General features: G+C 43.5%; 1 protein-coding gene across 2 annotated transcripts in view; it reads right to left on the bottom strand.

Moving 5' to 3' along the window:
* Window positions 1-15,723, bottom strand: part of ARHGEF17 (Rho guanine nucleotide exchange factor 17) — a 243,454-nt gene that overhangs the window by 17,742 nt on the left and 209,989 nt on the right. For both annotated transcript variants that reach the window (XM_063431681.1, XM_063431689.1), the window contains exons 15-17: window positions 13,106-13,352; window positions 12,496-12,582; window positions 12,010-12,077 (exon numbers count right to left, since the gene is read on the bottom strand). In XM_063431681.1, the coding sequence (XP_063287751.1) occupies window positions 12,010-12,077; window positions 12,496-12,582; window positions 13,106-13,352 (402 nt within the window). The remainder of the gene's footprint in view (window positions 1-12,009; window positions 12,078-12,495; window positions 12,583-13,105; window positions 13,353-15,723) is intronic.

Here is a 15,723-nt window from a genome sequence, read left to right as displayed (position 1 = left end):
TGCACCTAACGTGTGTGGGAGCCTGGAGTGTCCCTTTAATAATATAAACCCACCCAGTATAACTAACTGTAACCTAACCTACACAGTGCATCTAACATGTGTGAGAGCCTGGAGTGTCCCTTTAATAATATAAACCCACCCAGTATAGCTAACTGTAACCTAACCTACACAATGCACCTAACGTGTGTGGGAGCCTGGAGTGTCCCTTTAATAATATAAACCCACCCAGTATAACTAACTGTAACCTAACCTACACAGTGCATCTAACATGTGTGAGAGCCTGGAGTGTCCCTTTAATAATATAAACCCACCCAGTATAGCTAACTGTAACCTAACCTACACAGTGCACCTAACGTGTGTGAGAGCCTGGAGTGTCCCTTTAATAATATAAACTCACCCAGTATAACTAACTGTAACCTAACCTACACAGTGCACCCAACGTGTGTGGGAGCCTGGAGTGTCCCTTTAATAATATAAACCCACCCAGTATAACTAACTGTAACCTAACCTACACAGTGCACCTAACGTGTGTGGGAGCCTGGAGTGTCCCTTTAATAATATAAACCAACCCAGTATAACAAACTGTAACCTAACCTACACAGTGCATCTAATGTGTGTGGGAGCCTGGAGTGTCCCTTTAATAATATAAACCCACCTAGTATAATTAACTGTAACCTAACCTACACAGTGCACCTAACGTGTGTGGGAGCCTGGGGCGTCCCTTTTATAATATAAACCCACCCAGTATAACTGTAACCTAACCTACATTAGTGCACCTAATGTGTGTGGGAGCCTGGAGTGTCCCTTTAATAATATAAATCCACCCAGTATAATTAACTGTAACCTAACCTTCACAGTGCACCTAACGTCTGTGGGAGCCTGGAGTGTCCCTTTAATAATATAAACCCACCCAGTATAACTAACTGTAACCTAACCTACACAGTGCAACTAACGTGTGTGGGAGCCTGGAGTGTCCCTTTAATAATTTAAACCCACCCAGTATAACTAACTGTAACCTAGCCTATACAGTGCATCTAACGTGTGTGTGAGCCTGGAGTGTCCCTTTAATAATATAAACCCACCCAGTATAACTGTAACCTAACCTACACAGTGCACCTAACGTGTGTGGGAGCCTGGAGTGTCCCTTTAATGATAGAAACCCACCCAGTATAACTAACTTTAAACTAAACTACACAGTACATCTAACGTGTGTGGGAGCCTGAAGTGTCCCTTTAATAATATAAACCCACCCAATATAACTAACTGTAACCTAACCTACACAGTGCATCTAATGTGTGTGGGAGCCTGGAGTGTCCCTTTAATAATATAAACCCACCCAGTATAACTAACTGTAACCTAACCTACACAGTGCATCTAACATGTGTGAGAGCCTGGAGTGTCCCTTTAATAATATAAACCCACCCAGTATAGCTAACTGTAACCTGACCTACACAGTGCACCTAACGTGTGTGAGAGCCTGGAGTGTCCCTTTAATAATATAAACCCACCCAGTATAACTAACTGTAACCTAACCTACACAGTGCACCTAACGTGTGTGGGAGCCTGGAGTGTCCCTTTAATAATATAAACCCACTCAGTATAACTAACTGTAACCTAACCTACACAGTGCACCTAACGTGTGTGGGAGCCTGGAGTGTCCCTTTAATAATATAAACCCACCCAGTATAACTAACTGTAACCTAACCTACACAGTGCATCTAACGTGTGTGGGAGCCTGGAGTGTCCCTTTAATAATATAAACCCACCCAGTATAACTAACCGTAACCTAACCTACACAGTGCATCTAATGTGTGTGGGAGCCTGGAGTGTCCCTTTAATAATATAAACCCACCCAGTATAACTAACCGTAACCTAACCTACACAGTGCATCTAACGTGTGTGGGAGCCTGGAGTGTCCCTTTAATAATATAAACCCACCCAGTATAACTAACTGTAACCTAACCTACACAGTGCATCTAACATGTGTGAGAGCCTGGAGTGTCCCTTTAATAATATAAACCCACCCAGTATAACTAACTGTCACCTGACCTACACAGTGCACCTAACGTGTGTGGGAGCCTGGAGTGTCCCTTTAATAATATAAACCCACCCAGTATAACTAACTGTAACCTGACCTACACAGTGCATCTAACGTGTGTGGGAGCCTGGAGTGTCCCTTTAATAATATAAACCCACCCAGTATAACTAACTGTAACCTAACCTACACAGTGCATCTAACGTGTGTGGGAGCCTGGAGTGTCCCTTTAATAATATAAACCCACCCAGTATAACTAACTGTAACCTAACCTACACAGTGCACCTAACGTGTGTGGGAGCCTGGAGTGTCCCTTTAATAATATAAACCCACCCAGTATAACTAACTGTAACCTAACCTACACAGTGCATCTAACATGTGTGAGAGCCTGGAGTGTCCCTTTAATAATATAAACCCACCCAGTATAACTAACTGTAACCTAACCTACACAGTGCACCTAACGTGTGTGGGAGCCTGGAGTGTCCCTTTAATAATATAAACCCACCCAGTATAACTAACTGTAACCTAACCTACACAGTGCATCTAATGTGTGTGGGAGCCTGGAGTGTCCCTTTAATAATATAAACCCACCCAGTATAACTAACTGTAACCTAACCTACACAGTGCATCTAACATGTGTGAGAGCCTGGAGTGTCCCTTTAATAATATAAACCCACCCAGTATAGCTAACTGTAACCTAACCTACACAATGCACCTAACGTGTGTGGGAGCCTGGAGTGTCCCTTTAATAATATAAACCCACCCAGTATAACTAACTGTAACCTAACCTACACAGTGCATCTAACATGTGTGAGAGCCTGGAGTGTCCCTTTAATAATATAAACCCACCCAGTATAGCTAACTGTAACCTAACCTACACAGTGCACCTAACGTGTGTGAGAGCCTGGAGTGTCCCTTTAATAATATAAACTCACCCAGTATAACTAACTGTAACCTAACCTACACAGTGCACCCAACGTGTGTGGGAGCCTGGAGTGTCCCTTTAATAATATAAACCCACCCAGTATAACTAACTGTAACCTAACCTACACAGTGCACCTAACGTGTGTGGGAGCCTGGAGTGTCCCTTTAATAATATAAACCAACCCAGTATAACAAACTGTAACCTAACCTACACAGTGCATCTAATGTGTGTGGGAGCCTGGAGTGTCCCTTTAATAATATAAACCCACCTAGTATAATTAACTGTAACCTAACCTACACAGTGCACCTAACGTGTGTGGGAGCCTGGGGCGTCCCTTTTATAATATAAACCCACCCAGTATAACTGTAACCTAACCTACATTAGTGCACCTAATGTGTGTGGGAGCCTGGAGTGTCCCTTTAATAATATAAATCCACCCAGTATAATTAACTGTAACCTAACCTTCACAGTGCACCTAACGTCTGTGGGAGCCTGGAGTGTCCCTTTAATAATATAAACCCACCCAGTATAACTAACTGTAACCTAACCTACACAGTGCAACTAACGTGTGTGGGAGCCTGGAGTGTCCCTTTAATAATTTAAACCCACCCAGTATAACTAACTGTAACCTAGCCTATACAGTGCATCTAACGTGTGTGTGAGCCTGGAGTGTCCCTTTAATAATATAAACCCACCCAGTATAACTGTAACCTAACCTACACAGTGCACCTAACGTGTGTGGGAGCCTGGAGTGTCCCTTTAATGATAGAAACCCACCCAGTATAACTAACTTTAAACTAAACTACACAGTACATCTAACGTGTGTGGGAGCCTGAAGTGTCCCTTTAATAATATAAACCCACCCAATATAACTAACTGTAACCTAACCTACACAGTGCATCTAATGTGTGTGGGAGCCTGGAGTGTCCCTTTAATAATATAAACCCACCCAGTATAACTAACTGTAACCTAACCTACACAGTGCATCTAACATGTGTGAGAGCCTGGAGTGTCCCTTTAATAATATAAACCCACCCAGTATAGCTAACTGTAACCTGACCTACACAGTGCACCTAACGTGTGTGAGAGCCTGGAGTGTCCCTTTAATAATATAAACCCACCCAGTATAACTAACTGTAACCTAACCTACACAGTGCACCTAACGTGTGTGGGAGCCTGGAGTGTCCCTTTAATAATATAAACCCACTCAGTATAACTAACTGTAACCTAACCTACACAGTGCACCTAACGTGTGTGGGAGCCTGGAGTGTCCCTTTAATAATATAAACCCACCCAGTATAACTAACCGTAACCTAACCTACACAGTGCATCTAACGTGTGTGGGAGCCTGGAGTGTCCCTTTAATAATATAAACCCACCCAGTATAACTAACTGTAACCTAACCTACACAGTGCATCTAACATGTGTGAGAGCCTGGAGTGTCCCTTTAATAATATAAACCCACCCAGTATAACTAACTGTAACCTGACCTACACAGTGCACCTAACGTGTGTGGGAGCCTGGAGTGTCCCTTTAATAATATAAACCCACCCAGTATAACTAACTGTAACCTGACCTACACAGTGCATCTAACGTGTGTGGGAGCCTGGAGTGTCCCTTTAATAATATAAACCCACCCAGTATAACTAACTGTAATGTAACCTACACAGTGCATGTAACGTGTGTGGGAGCCTGGAGTGTCCCTTTAATAATATAAACCCACCCAGTATAACTAACTGTAACCTAACCTACACAGTGCACCTAATGTGTGTGGGAGCCTGGAGTGTCCCTTTAATAATATAAACCCACCCAGTATAACTAACTGTAACCTGACCTACACAGTGCACCTAATGTGTGTGGGAGCCTGGAGTGTCCCTTTAATAATATAAACCCACCCAGTATAACTAACTGTAACCTAACCTACACAGTGCATCTAATGTGTGTGGGAGCCTGGAGTGTCCCTTTAATAATATAAACCCACCCAGTATAGCTAACTGTAACCTGACCTACACAGTGCACCTAACGTGTGTGAGAGCCTGGAGTGTCCCTTTAATAATATAAACCCACCCAGTATAACTAACTGTAACCTAACCTACACAGTGCACCTAACGTGTGTGAGAGCCTGGAGTGTCCCTTTAATAATATAAACCCACCCAGTATAACTAACTGTAACCTAACCTACACAGTGCATCTAACGTGTGTGGGAGCCCGGAGTGTCCCTTTAATAATATAAACCCACCCAGTATAACTAACTGTAATGTAACCTACACAGTGCATGTAACGTGTGTGGGAGCCTGGAGTGTCCCTTTAATAATATAAACCCACCCAGTATAACTGACTGTAACCTAACCTACACAGTGCACCTAATGTGTGTGGGAGCCTGGAGTGTCCCTTTAATAATATAAACCCACCCAGTATAACTAACTGTAACCTAACCTACACAGTGCACCTAACGTGTGTGGGAGCCTGGAGTGTCCCTTTAATAATATAAACCCACCCAGTATAACTAACTGTAACCTAACCTACACAGTGCATCTAATGTGTGTGGGAGCCTGGAGTGTCCCTTTAATAATATAAACCCACCCAGTATAGCTAACTGTAACCTAACCTACACAGTGCACCTAACGTGTGTGAGAGCCTGGAGTGTCCCTTTAATAATATAAACCCACCCAGTATAACTAACTGTAACCTAACCTACACAGTGCATCTAACGTGTGTGGGAGCCCGGAGTGTCCCTTTAATAATATAAACCCACCCAGTATAACTAACTGTAACCTGACCTACACAGTGCATCTAACGTGTGTGGGAGCCCGGAGTGTCCCTTTAATAATATAAACCCACCCAGTATAACTAACTGTAACCTAACCTACACAGTGCACCTAATGTGTGTGGGAGCCTGGAGTGTCCCTTTAATAATATAAACCCACCCAGTATAACTAACTGTAACATTACCTACACAGTGCATCTAACGTGTGTGGGAGCCTGGAGTGTCCCTTTAATAATATAAACCCACCCAGTATAACTAACTGTAACCTAACCTACACAGTGCATCTAACGTGTGTGGGAGCCTGGAGTGTCCCTTTAATAATATAAACCCACCCAGTATAACTAACTGTCACCTAACCTACACAGTGCACCTAACGTGTGTGGGAGCCTGGAGTGTCCCTTTAATAATATAAACCCACCCAGTATAACTAACTGTAACCTAACCTACACAGTGCACCTAACGTGTGTGGGAGCCTGGAGTGTCCCTTTAATAATATAAACCCACCCAGTACAACTAACTGTAACATTACCTACACAGTGCATCTAACGTGTGTGGGAGCCTGGAGTGTCCCTTTAATAATATAAACCCACTCAGTATAACTAACTGTAACCTAACCTACACAGTGCATCTAACGTGTGTGGGAGCCCGGAGTGTCCCTTTAATAATATAAACCCACCCAGTATAACTAACTGTAACCTAACCTACACAGTGCACCTAATGTGTGTGGGAGCCTGGAGTGTCCCTTTAATAATATAAACCCACCCAGTACAACTAACTGTAACATTACCTACACAGTGCATCTAACGTGTGTGGGAGCCTGGAGTGTCCCTTTAATAATATAAACCCACCCAGTATAACTAACTGTAACCTAACCTACACAGTGCACCTAACGTGTGTGGGAGCCTGGAGTGTTCCTTTAATAATATAAACCCACCCAGTATAACTAACTGTAACCTAACCTACACAGTGCATCTAACGTGTGTGGGAGCCTGGAGTGTCCCTTTAATAATATAAACCCACCCAGTATAACTAACCGTAACCTAACCTACACAGTGCATCTAATGTGTGTGGGAGCCTGGAGTGTCCCTTTAATAATATAAACCCACCCAGTATAACTAACCGTAACCTAACCTACACAGTGCATCTAACGTGTGTGGGAGCCTGGAGTGTCCCTTTAATAATATAAACCCACCCAGTATAACTAACTGTAACCTAACCTACACAGTGCATCTAACATGTGTGAGAGCCTGGAGTGTCCCTTTAATAATATAAACCCACCCAGTATAACTAACTGTAACCTGACCTACACAGTGCACCTAACGTGTGTGGGAGCCTGGAGTGTCCCTTTAATAATATAAACCCACCCAGTATAACTAACTGTAACCTGACCTACACAGTGCATCTAACGTGTGTGGGAGCCTGGAGTGTCCCTTTAATAATATAAACCCACCCAGTATAACTAACTGTAATGTAACCTACACAGTGCATGTAACGTGTGTGGGAGCCTGGAGTGTCCCTTTAATAATATAAACCCACCCAGTATAACTAACTGTAACCACCTAACCTACACAGTGCACCTAATGTGTGTGGGAGCCTGGAGTGTCCCTTTAATAATATAAACCCACCCAGTATAACTAACTGTAACCTGACCTACACAGTGCACCTAATGTGTGTGGGAGCCTGGAGTGTCCCTTTAATAATATAAACCCACCCAGTATAACTAACTGTAACCTAACCTACACAGTGCATCTAATGTGTGTGGGAGCCTGGAGTGTCCCTTTAATAATATAAACCCACCCAGTATAGCTAACTGTAACCTGACCTACACAGTGCACCTAACGTGTGTGAGAGCCTGGAGTGTCCCTTTAATAATATAAACCCACCCAGTATAACTAACTGTAACCTAACCTACACAGTGCACCTAACGTGTGTGAGAGCCTGGAGTGTCCCTTTAATAATATAAACCCACCCAGTATAACTAACTGTAACCTAACCTACACAGTGCATCTAACGTGTGTGGGAGCCCGGAGTGTCCCTTTAATAATATAAACCCACCCAGTATAACTAACTGTAATGTAACCTACACAGTGCATGTAACGTGTGTGGGAGCCTGGAGTGTCCCTTTAATAATATAAACCCACCCAGTATAACTAACTGTAACCTAACCTACACAGTGCACCTAATGTGTGTGGGAGCCTGGAGTGTCCCTTTAATAATATAAACCCACCCAGTATAACTAACTGTAACCTAACCTACACAGTGCATCTAACGTGTGTGGGAGCCTGGAGTGTCCCTTTAATAATATAAACCCACCCAGTATAACTGACTGTAACCTAACCTACACAGTGCACCTAATGTGTGTGGGAGCCTGGAGTGTCCCTTTAATAATATAAACCCACCCAGTATAACTAACTGTAACCTAACCTACACAGTGCACCTAACGTGTGTGGGAGCCTGGAGTGTCCCTTTAATAATATAAACCCACCCAGTATAACTAACTGTAACCTGACCTACACAGTGCACCTAATGTGTGTGGGAGCCTGGAGTGTCCCTTTAATAATATAAACCCACCCAGTATAACTAACTGTAACCTAACCTACACAGTGCATCTAATGTGTGTGGGAGCCTGGAGTGTCCCTTTAATAATATAAACCCACCCAGTATAGCTAACTGTAACCTGACCTACACAGTGCACCTAACGTGTGTGAGAGCCTGGAGAATCCCTTTAATAATATAAACCCACCCAGTATAACTAACTGTAACCTAACCTACACAGTGCACCTAACGTGTGTGAGAGCCTGGAGTGTCCCTTTAATAATATAAACCCACCCAGTATAACTAACTGTAACCTAACCTACACAGTGCATCTAATGTGTGTGGGAGCCTGGAGTGTCCCTTTAATAATATAAACCCACCCAGTATAGCTAACTGTAACCTGACCTACACAGTGCACCTAACGTGTGTGAGAGCCTGGAGAATCCCTTTAATAATATAAACCCACCCAGTATAACTAACTGTAACCTAACCTACACAGTGCACCTAACGTGTGTGAGAGCCTGGAGTGTCCCTTTAATAATATAAACCCACCCAGTATAACTAACTGTAACCTAACCTACACAGTGCACCTAACGTGTGTGAGAGCCTGGAGTGTCCCTTTAATAATATAAACCCACCCAGTATAACTAACTGTAACCTAACCTACACAGTGCATCTAACGTGTGTGGGAGCCCGGAGTGTCCCTTTAATAATATAAACCCACCCAGTATAACTAACTGTAACCTGACCTACACAGTGCATCTAACGTGTGTGGGAGCCCGGAGTGTCCCTTTAATAATATAAACCCACCCAGTATAACTAACTGTAACCTAACCTACACAGTGCACCTAATGTGTGTGGGAGCCTGGAGTGTCCCTTTAATAATATAAACCCACCCAGTATAACTAACTGTAACATTACCTACACAGTGCATCTAACGTGTGTGGGAGCCTGGAGTGTCCCTTTAATAATATAAACCCACCCAGTATAACTAACTGTAACCTAACCTACACAGTGCATCTAACGTGTGTGGGAGCCTGGAGTGTCCCTTTAATAATATAAACCCACCCAGTATAACTAACTGTCACCTAACCTACACAGTGCACCTAACGTGTGTGGGAGCCTGGAGTGTCCCTTTAATAATATAAACCCACCCAGTATAACTAACTGTAACCTAACCTACACAGTGCACCTAACGTGTGTGGGAGCCTGGAGTGTCCCTTTAATAATATAAACCCACCCAGTATAACTAACTGTAACCTGACCTACACAGTGCACCTAATGTGTGTGGGAGCCTGGAGTGTCCCTTTAATAATATAAACCCACCCAGTATAACTAACTGTAACCTAACCTACACAGTGCATCTAACGTGTGTGGGAGCCCGGAGTGTCCCTTTAATAATATAAACCCACCCAGTATAACTAACTGTAACCTAACCTACACAGTGCACCTAATGTGTGTGGGAGCCTGGAGTGTCCCTTTAATAATATAAACCCACCCAGTATAACTAACTGTAACATTACCTACACAGTGCATCTAACGTGTGTGGGAGCCTGGAGTGTCCCTTTAATAATATAAACCCACCCAGTATAACTAACTGTAACCTAACCTACACAGTGCATCTAACGTGTGTGGGAGCCTGGAGTGTCCCTTTAATAATATAAACCCACCCAGTATAACTAACTGTAACCTAACCTACACAGTGCACCTAACGTGTGTGAGAGCCTGGAGTGTCCCTTTAATAATATAAACCCACCCAGTATAACTAACTGTAACCTAACCTACACAGTGCACCTAACGTGTGTGAGAGCCTGGAGTGTTCCTTTAATAATATAAACCCACCCAGTATAACTAACTGTAACCTAACCTACACAGTGCATCTAACGTGTGTGAGAGCCTGGAGTGTCCCTTTAATAATATAAACCCACCCAGTATAACTAACTGTAACCTAACCTACACAGTGCATCTAACGTGTGTGGGAGCCTGGAGTGTCCCTTTAATAATATAAACCCACCCAGTATAACTAACTGTAACCTGACCTACACAGTGCACCTAATGTGTGTGGGAGCCTGGAGTGTCCCTTTAATAATATAAACCCACCCAGTATAACTAACTGTAACCTAACCTACACAGTGCATCTAACGTGTGTGGGAGCCCGGAGTGTCCCTTTAATAATATAAACCCACCCAGTATAACTAACTGTAACCTAACCTACACAGTGCACCTAATGTGTGTGGGAGCCTGGAGTGTCCCTTTAATAATATAAACCCACCCAGTATAACTAACTGTAACATTACCTACACAGTGCATCTAACGTGTGTGGGAGCCTGGAGTGTCCCTTTAATAATATAAACCCACCCAGTATAACTAACTGTAACCTAACCTACACAGTGCATCTAACGTGTGTGGGAGCCTGGAGTGTCCCTTTAATAATATAAACCCACCCAGTATAACTAACTGTAACCTAACCTACACAGTGCACCTAACGTGTGTGAGAGCCTGGAGTGTCCCTTTAATAATATAAACCCACCCAGTATAACTAACTGTAACCTAACCTACACAGTGCACCTAACGTGTGTGAGAGCCTGGAGTGTTCCTTTAATAATATAAACCCACCCAGTATAACTAACTGTAACCTAACCTACACAGTGCATCTAACGTGTGTGAGAGCCTGGAGTGTCCCTTTAATAATATAAACCCACCCAGTATAACTAACTATAACCTAACCTACACAGTGCATCTAACGTGTGTGAGAGCCTGGAGTGTCCCTTTAATAATATAAACCCACCCAGTATAACTAACTGTAACCTAACCTACACAGTGCATCTAACGTGTGTGAGAGCCTGGAGTGTCCCTTTAATAATATAAACCCACCCAGTATAACTAACTGTAACCTAACCTACACAGTGCACCTAACGTGTGTGAGAGCCTGGAGTGTTCCTTTAATAATATAAACCCACCCAGTATAACTAACTGTAACCTAACCTACACAGTGCATCTAACGTGTGTGAGAGCCTGGAGTGTCCCTTTAATAATATAAACCCACCCAGTATAACTAACTATAACCTAACCTACACAGTGCATCTAACGTGTGTGAGAGCCTGGAGTGTCCCTTTAATAATATAAACCCACCCAGTATAACTAACTGTAACCTAACCTACACAGTGCATCTAACGTGTGTGAGAGCCTGGAGTGTCCCTTTAATAATATAAACCCACCCAGTATAACTAACTGTAACCTAACCTACACAGTGCATCTAACGTGTGTGGGAGCCTGGAGTGTCCCTTTAATAATATAAACCCACCCAGTATAACTAACTGTAACCTAACTACACAGTGCACCTAACGTGTCTGGGAGCCAGGAGTGTCCCTTTAATAACATAAATCCAGTATAACTACCTGTTGTCCCTTTAATAGTAGTTTTTCCTTCCTGCTCACATGTTTTACTTGCTCCTCTTTTTGTAATTTTGTGCCCATTATTTATAAAACATTATTACATTAAGGTTCTAAAAGGTAAACAGCCAGCTTTATAGAATAACCTACGTAACAGATTATAGATATAAAAAGAGTATCTTACAATGTTTTTAGCTGAGTGGTGAAAGACAGGTTTTTTAAAATAAATCTAGGAAATTTCAAATCTTAGGTTAAAACAGCTCAGATGAAAAACTTGCTGGAGTCTATTTTTGCCTAATATTTCCCTTCCCAGTAATGAATTTGTAACAATAGTTTGTGGTTCTCAGTTACTCACTTGCCTCCCTCTGATAAACAATCAGTTCCCCATTAGCCAGAGATACAAACACCTGGTTATCGAGATACCTGAAAGGACAATGAAAATATTTACTGAATGGCAGACTGTAGAAGGCAACGTCACAAGAAGAATAAAGCTTTAAATTCCATCTGCTGCACGACACAATATGAAATCACAGCTGGTGAGTTAGCTCAGCTGGTTAATACACCAACTATAGGACATATTGAATCCTCAGGGTCACAGGTTCAATGTTTAGCTGGTAGTATTAAATAAATAATAATGATATAAATGAATACGAATCAGATGATTTAACCCCTTAAGGACAGACGACGGATATATTCCGTCATGATTCCCTTTTATTCCAGAAGTTGTGTCATTAAGGGGTTAACAGCATGCCCCATAATACTGAACATTTGCATTGTTGTCATTATATGAAATATCTTCTTTTCGCACGAACGTTACAAGCTCATAAAATATGGTACTTACAGGATGCACATGACAGAAGCAGAATGTTGCATCTTCATGCTGTTTTTACGATTCCGGATGTTATCAGATGATTGGTAGACATGGATGCTGCAAAACAACAACAACGATTCAGTAACATCAGACAAAACAGGGGTTTGCAGATAGCACAGGGAATAGGTGTAATATGTGTGTGAGGATCTAAATCATTTCACAGAAGCTAAAATGTCAGGGAGCAAAGAATCCCTGGAACACCACCTACTGTGGAACAAAACAAAAAACTCCGGACAAAAAATATTTATTTCATTTTAACAAATTACATTTTTTTAATTAAATACTCTGAGATGGAAACAGAAAATTATTTGTTATGGAAATATAATGCCATCTCCAGGTCCAAGAAATTAGAAATTGGTCTTGGGTTTACAATTAACCCCCAAAATGGCATTTTATCATCATCCCCAATAAAGGGAGACAGGCAGGTGATATATCTCATCCTCCACTGCTCACGTATAGTTTGCCAAGCTAAAGCTTCCATAAGCATTAGTCTTGGCCTTTGCCATGTGTACAATTTGTGGCGTTAATGAGCGCACACACATATCTACATACATGTTACTAATGTGCTGCTATCACTCACCATCCATCCTCCGTGCCCAGCCACATGGAGCTCTGATAGGCCTCAGGATCAATGCTCAGCAGGTCATCTAAGCTCTCTCTTGTAAAGGACCCCCGGCTGGATCTCCTAGCTGCATTGCCTTCCGTGGGACTCTCGCTATCCCTGTTCTGGTTGAAGGTGCTGGGGATCGGCAGAAAGCTGGTTTCTTGTTCCTCCTCTGAGCTGGTGGTCTCAGCAGTTGTGTCCTTAGCACTCGGCATTTCCTCATCTAAATAAAAGACATTTCCATGACATAAAAACGGACGTGGATACTTATAGGTGAAAAACAATTATCACTTTAACAAAAAAATGCATATTACAATCTATTATAAACATAGAATTCGGCTCATCTAGTCTGCCCAATTTTCTAAATACTTTAATTAGTCCCTGGCCTTATCTTATAGCTAAGATAGTCTTATACATATGGTTAAACTCCCTCACTGAGTTAACCTCTACCACTTCAGCTGGAAGGCTAGTCCATGCGTCCACTACCCTCTCTGTGAAGTAATACTTCCTGATCATTTTTGTAAATCTTTCTTTTATTAAGGCACATGTGAGGGATACAGAATTGAGAGAGGGAAACGCATGGGTAGTCCATAGAATAGGGTTGATACAGTAAAAACATAGTTAAGTACATTTCCAGAACAGTAATGCCTCATTTTTATATTTTAGTAGGTCGCTTAACGTAATCATATTGTAAACAGGCTGAATTAACTGGCTACTGCATAATAACAACATAAAACAATGTGTTAAAGCTGGCCCACGCTTGTTAGCAAAAGTGGGTATGTATGCACAATACGAATGGTTAGTGTAGGCTAGCCGCGGGTATATAATTTTGTCTTAGATAAGGAATACAGCTGCCGGATCACAGAACTTTGTGTGACAAAGAAGACAGCACAGGTTTATAGTATGGTATGGAAACATGCTATGGCGCAATAGTGTTTTATAAGGAGGGAGCTGTATTGTCCAGGCCTGATACAAAAGGTTGTTCGCGGGGCCAAGCTCATGTGCCAGTGCATGTTGCTGTTGATTGCTTTTGTCACCGCTTAGCAGGCAGCATGGGCAGTGATGGTCTTATGCGTATAGTGCCTGTGTACAGCTGGCTATGCAGGGTGGTGTACTCCTTGGGCAGGGAGAGACTATACATTGCTTACGGTTGAGTATAATTATCATGGTGGGTGGCATGCATTATAGGCTGTAATTCTTTGTTTCTCCGGCTGATAGGGATTATAGTTTCTGCGTTATGAGTTGTTTGTCGTGGGCCTTTGAGTGTGCAAGTCCGGGTTGCCTCACCTGATGCCCGTTCTGGTGGTTTTGCTTATGCAGCGGTGTGTGTCAGTCCCAGGTGGTGGCCGTGGCGTAAGAGTCTGTGGGTGGCCTCCGGGGGGTGAACTCTGGGGCATTCGCGTTGTTTCTTCCGAGTGGGGGCGTAAGGCCTGTTGGTTGTGTCGGTGGGCCTAGTGGATCTGTGGGTAGGTTGAGTAAACCCAGTGTCTCCTTGGCCTCCTGCATATCGCGGACCACATGTTTGGTGCCTCCTTTGTCGATGTGAAGGGTGCGGCCAGGTCCCCAGCGGTACCGGATTTGATTGAGCCGCAGTAGGGCCGTGAATTTGTTCATGGATCTTCTTCACGCTAGTGTCCCGCCTGAGAGGTCTGCGTAGAAAGAGAGGGTCATCCATTCAAAGGGGTAAGTTGACAGACCTCTCGTGGCCTCTTGAACCGCCTTTTTGTCCCTGGCAGATTGGAACTGAATTATTAAGTCCCCTGTGGCGGCAGGTGGGGCCTTTGCCGGCCGTGGTATGCGGAACAGACCCTCCAGGTTGATTGCTTTCGCTGCCTTTGGGGTTAACAGATTGGTGAGGAGTCGTCGGACAAAATGCGGCAGTTCAGCCTCTGGTACGGAGTCAGAGACTCCTCTGAGCTTTAGGTTGTTGCGGCGGTGCTTGTCTTCCTGAGCAGCAAGTTGTTGTTCGTGCTGCCAGGATTTCTGCTGCAGGTCTCGGACCGCCGCTTGGATGTCTGCGATTTGGGTAGTGTGGCAAGTGGTGGAGACTTCTACTGCTCCCAGCCTGACTGTTAGGCCCTTGATGTCTTCCCTGATCAGGGCTACGTTGGCCGCAATTTTTCTGTGGTGGTCCGCCATGTCCCCAATAGCCTCCATGGTCACAGGGGTGGGGGATTTCGTGTGCGGCGGCGCACGTGATATTGGAGGGTTTGGCATGGCCACCATGGAGTCTCCCCCTTTGTCGTCCGATGACCTGTCCGTTAAGTCGGAGCAGCCGCCGTGCAGGGACGCCATCTTGGCTCCTGCTGCATCATGCACCTGCCGCCAGAGTTCCCCGATGTCCATACCCTGGCGGGGTTTGTCGGGCTTTGCCTTTTTGTTCTTTCGGCCCATTTGGTCCCTGGGGCTCTCGAGCTCGCCTCTGGAGAGTTTGGCTTGGGTTTAATTGCCTGAAATGTTGCTTATTTGATTCTCTAGCCTGGAGCTGCGACCGTCCGCTTCAATCGCTTAGCTCCGCCTCCAATACTTTCTAATATTATTTTTAAACCTTTGCCCCTCTAAGTCAAGACTATGTCCTCTTGTTGTGGTAGCTC

This window comes from Pelobates fuscus, chromosome 1, assembly GCF_036172605.1.
Source record: "Pelobates fuscus isolate aPelFus1 chromosome 1, aPelFus1.pri, whole genome shotgun sequence".
Lineage (NCBI taxonomy): Eukaryota > Metazoa > Chordata > Amphibia > Anura > Pelobatidae > Pelobates > Pelobates fuscus.
This window is presented reverse-complemented; position numbering and strand designations above follow the sequence as displayed.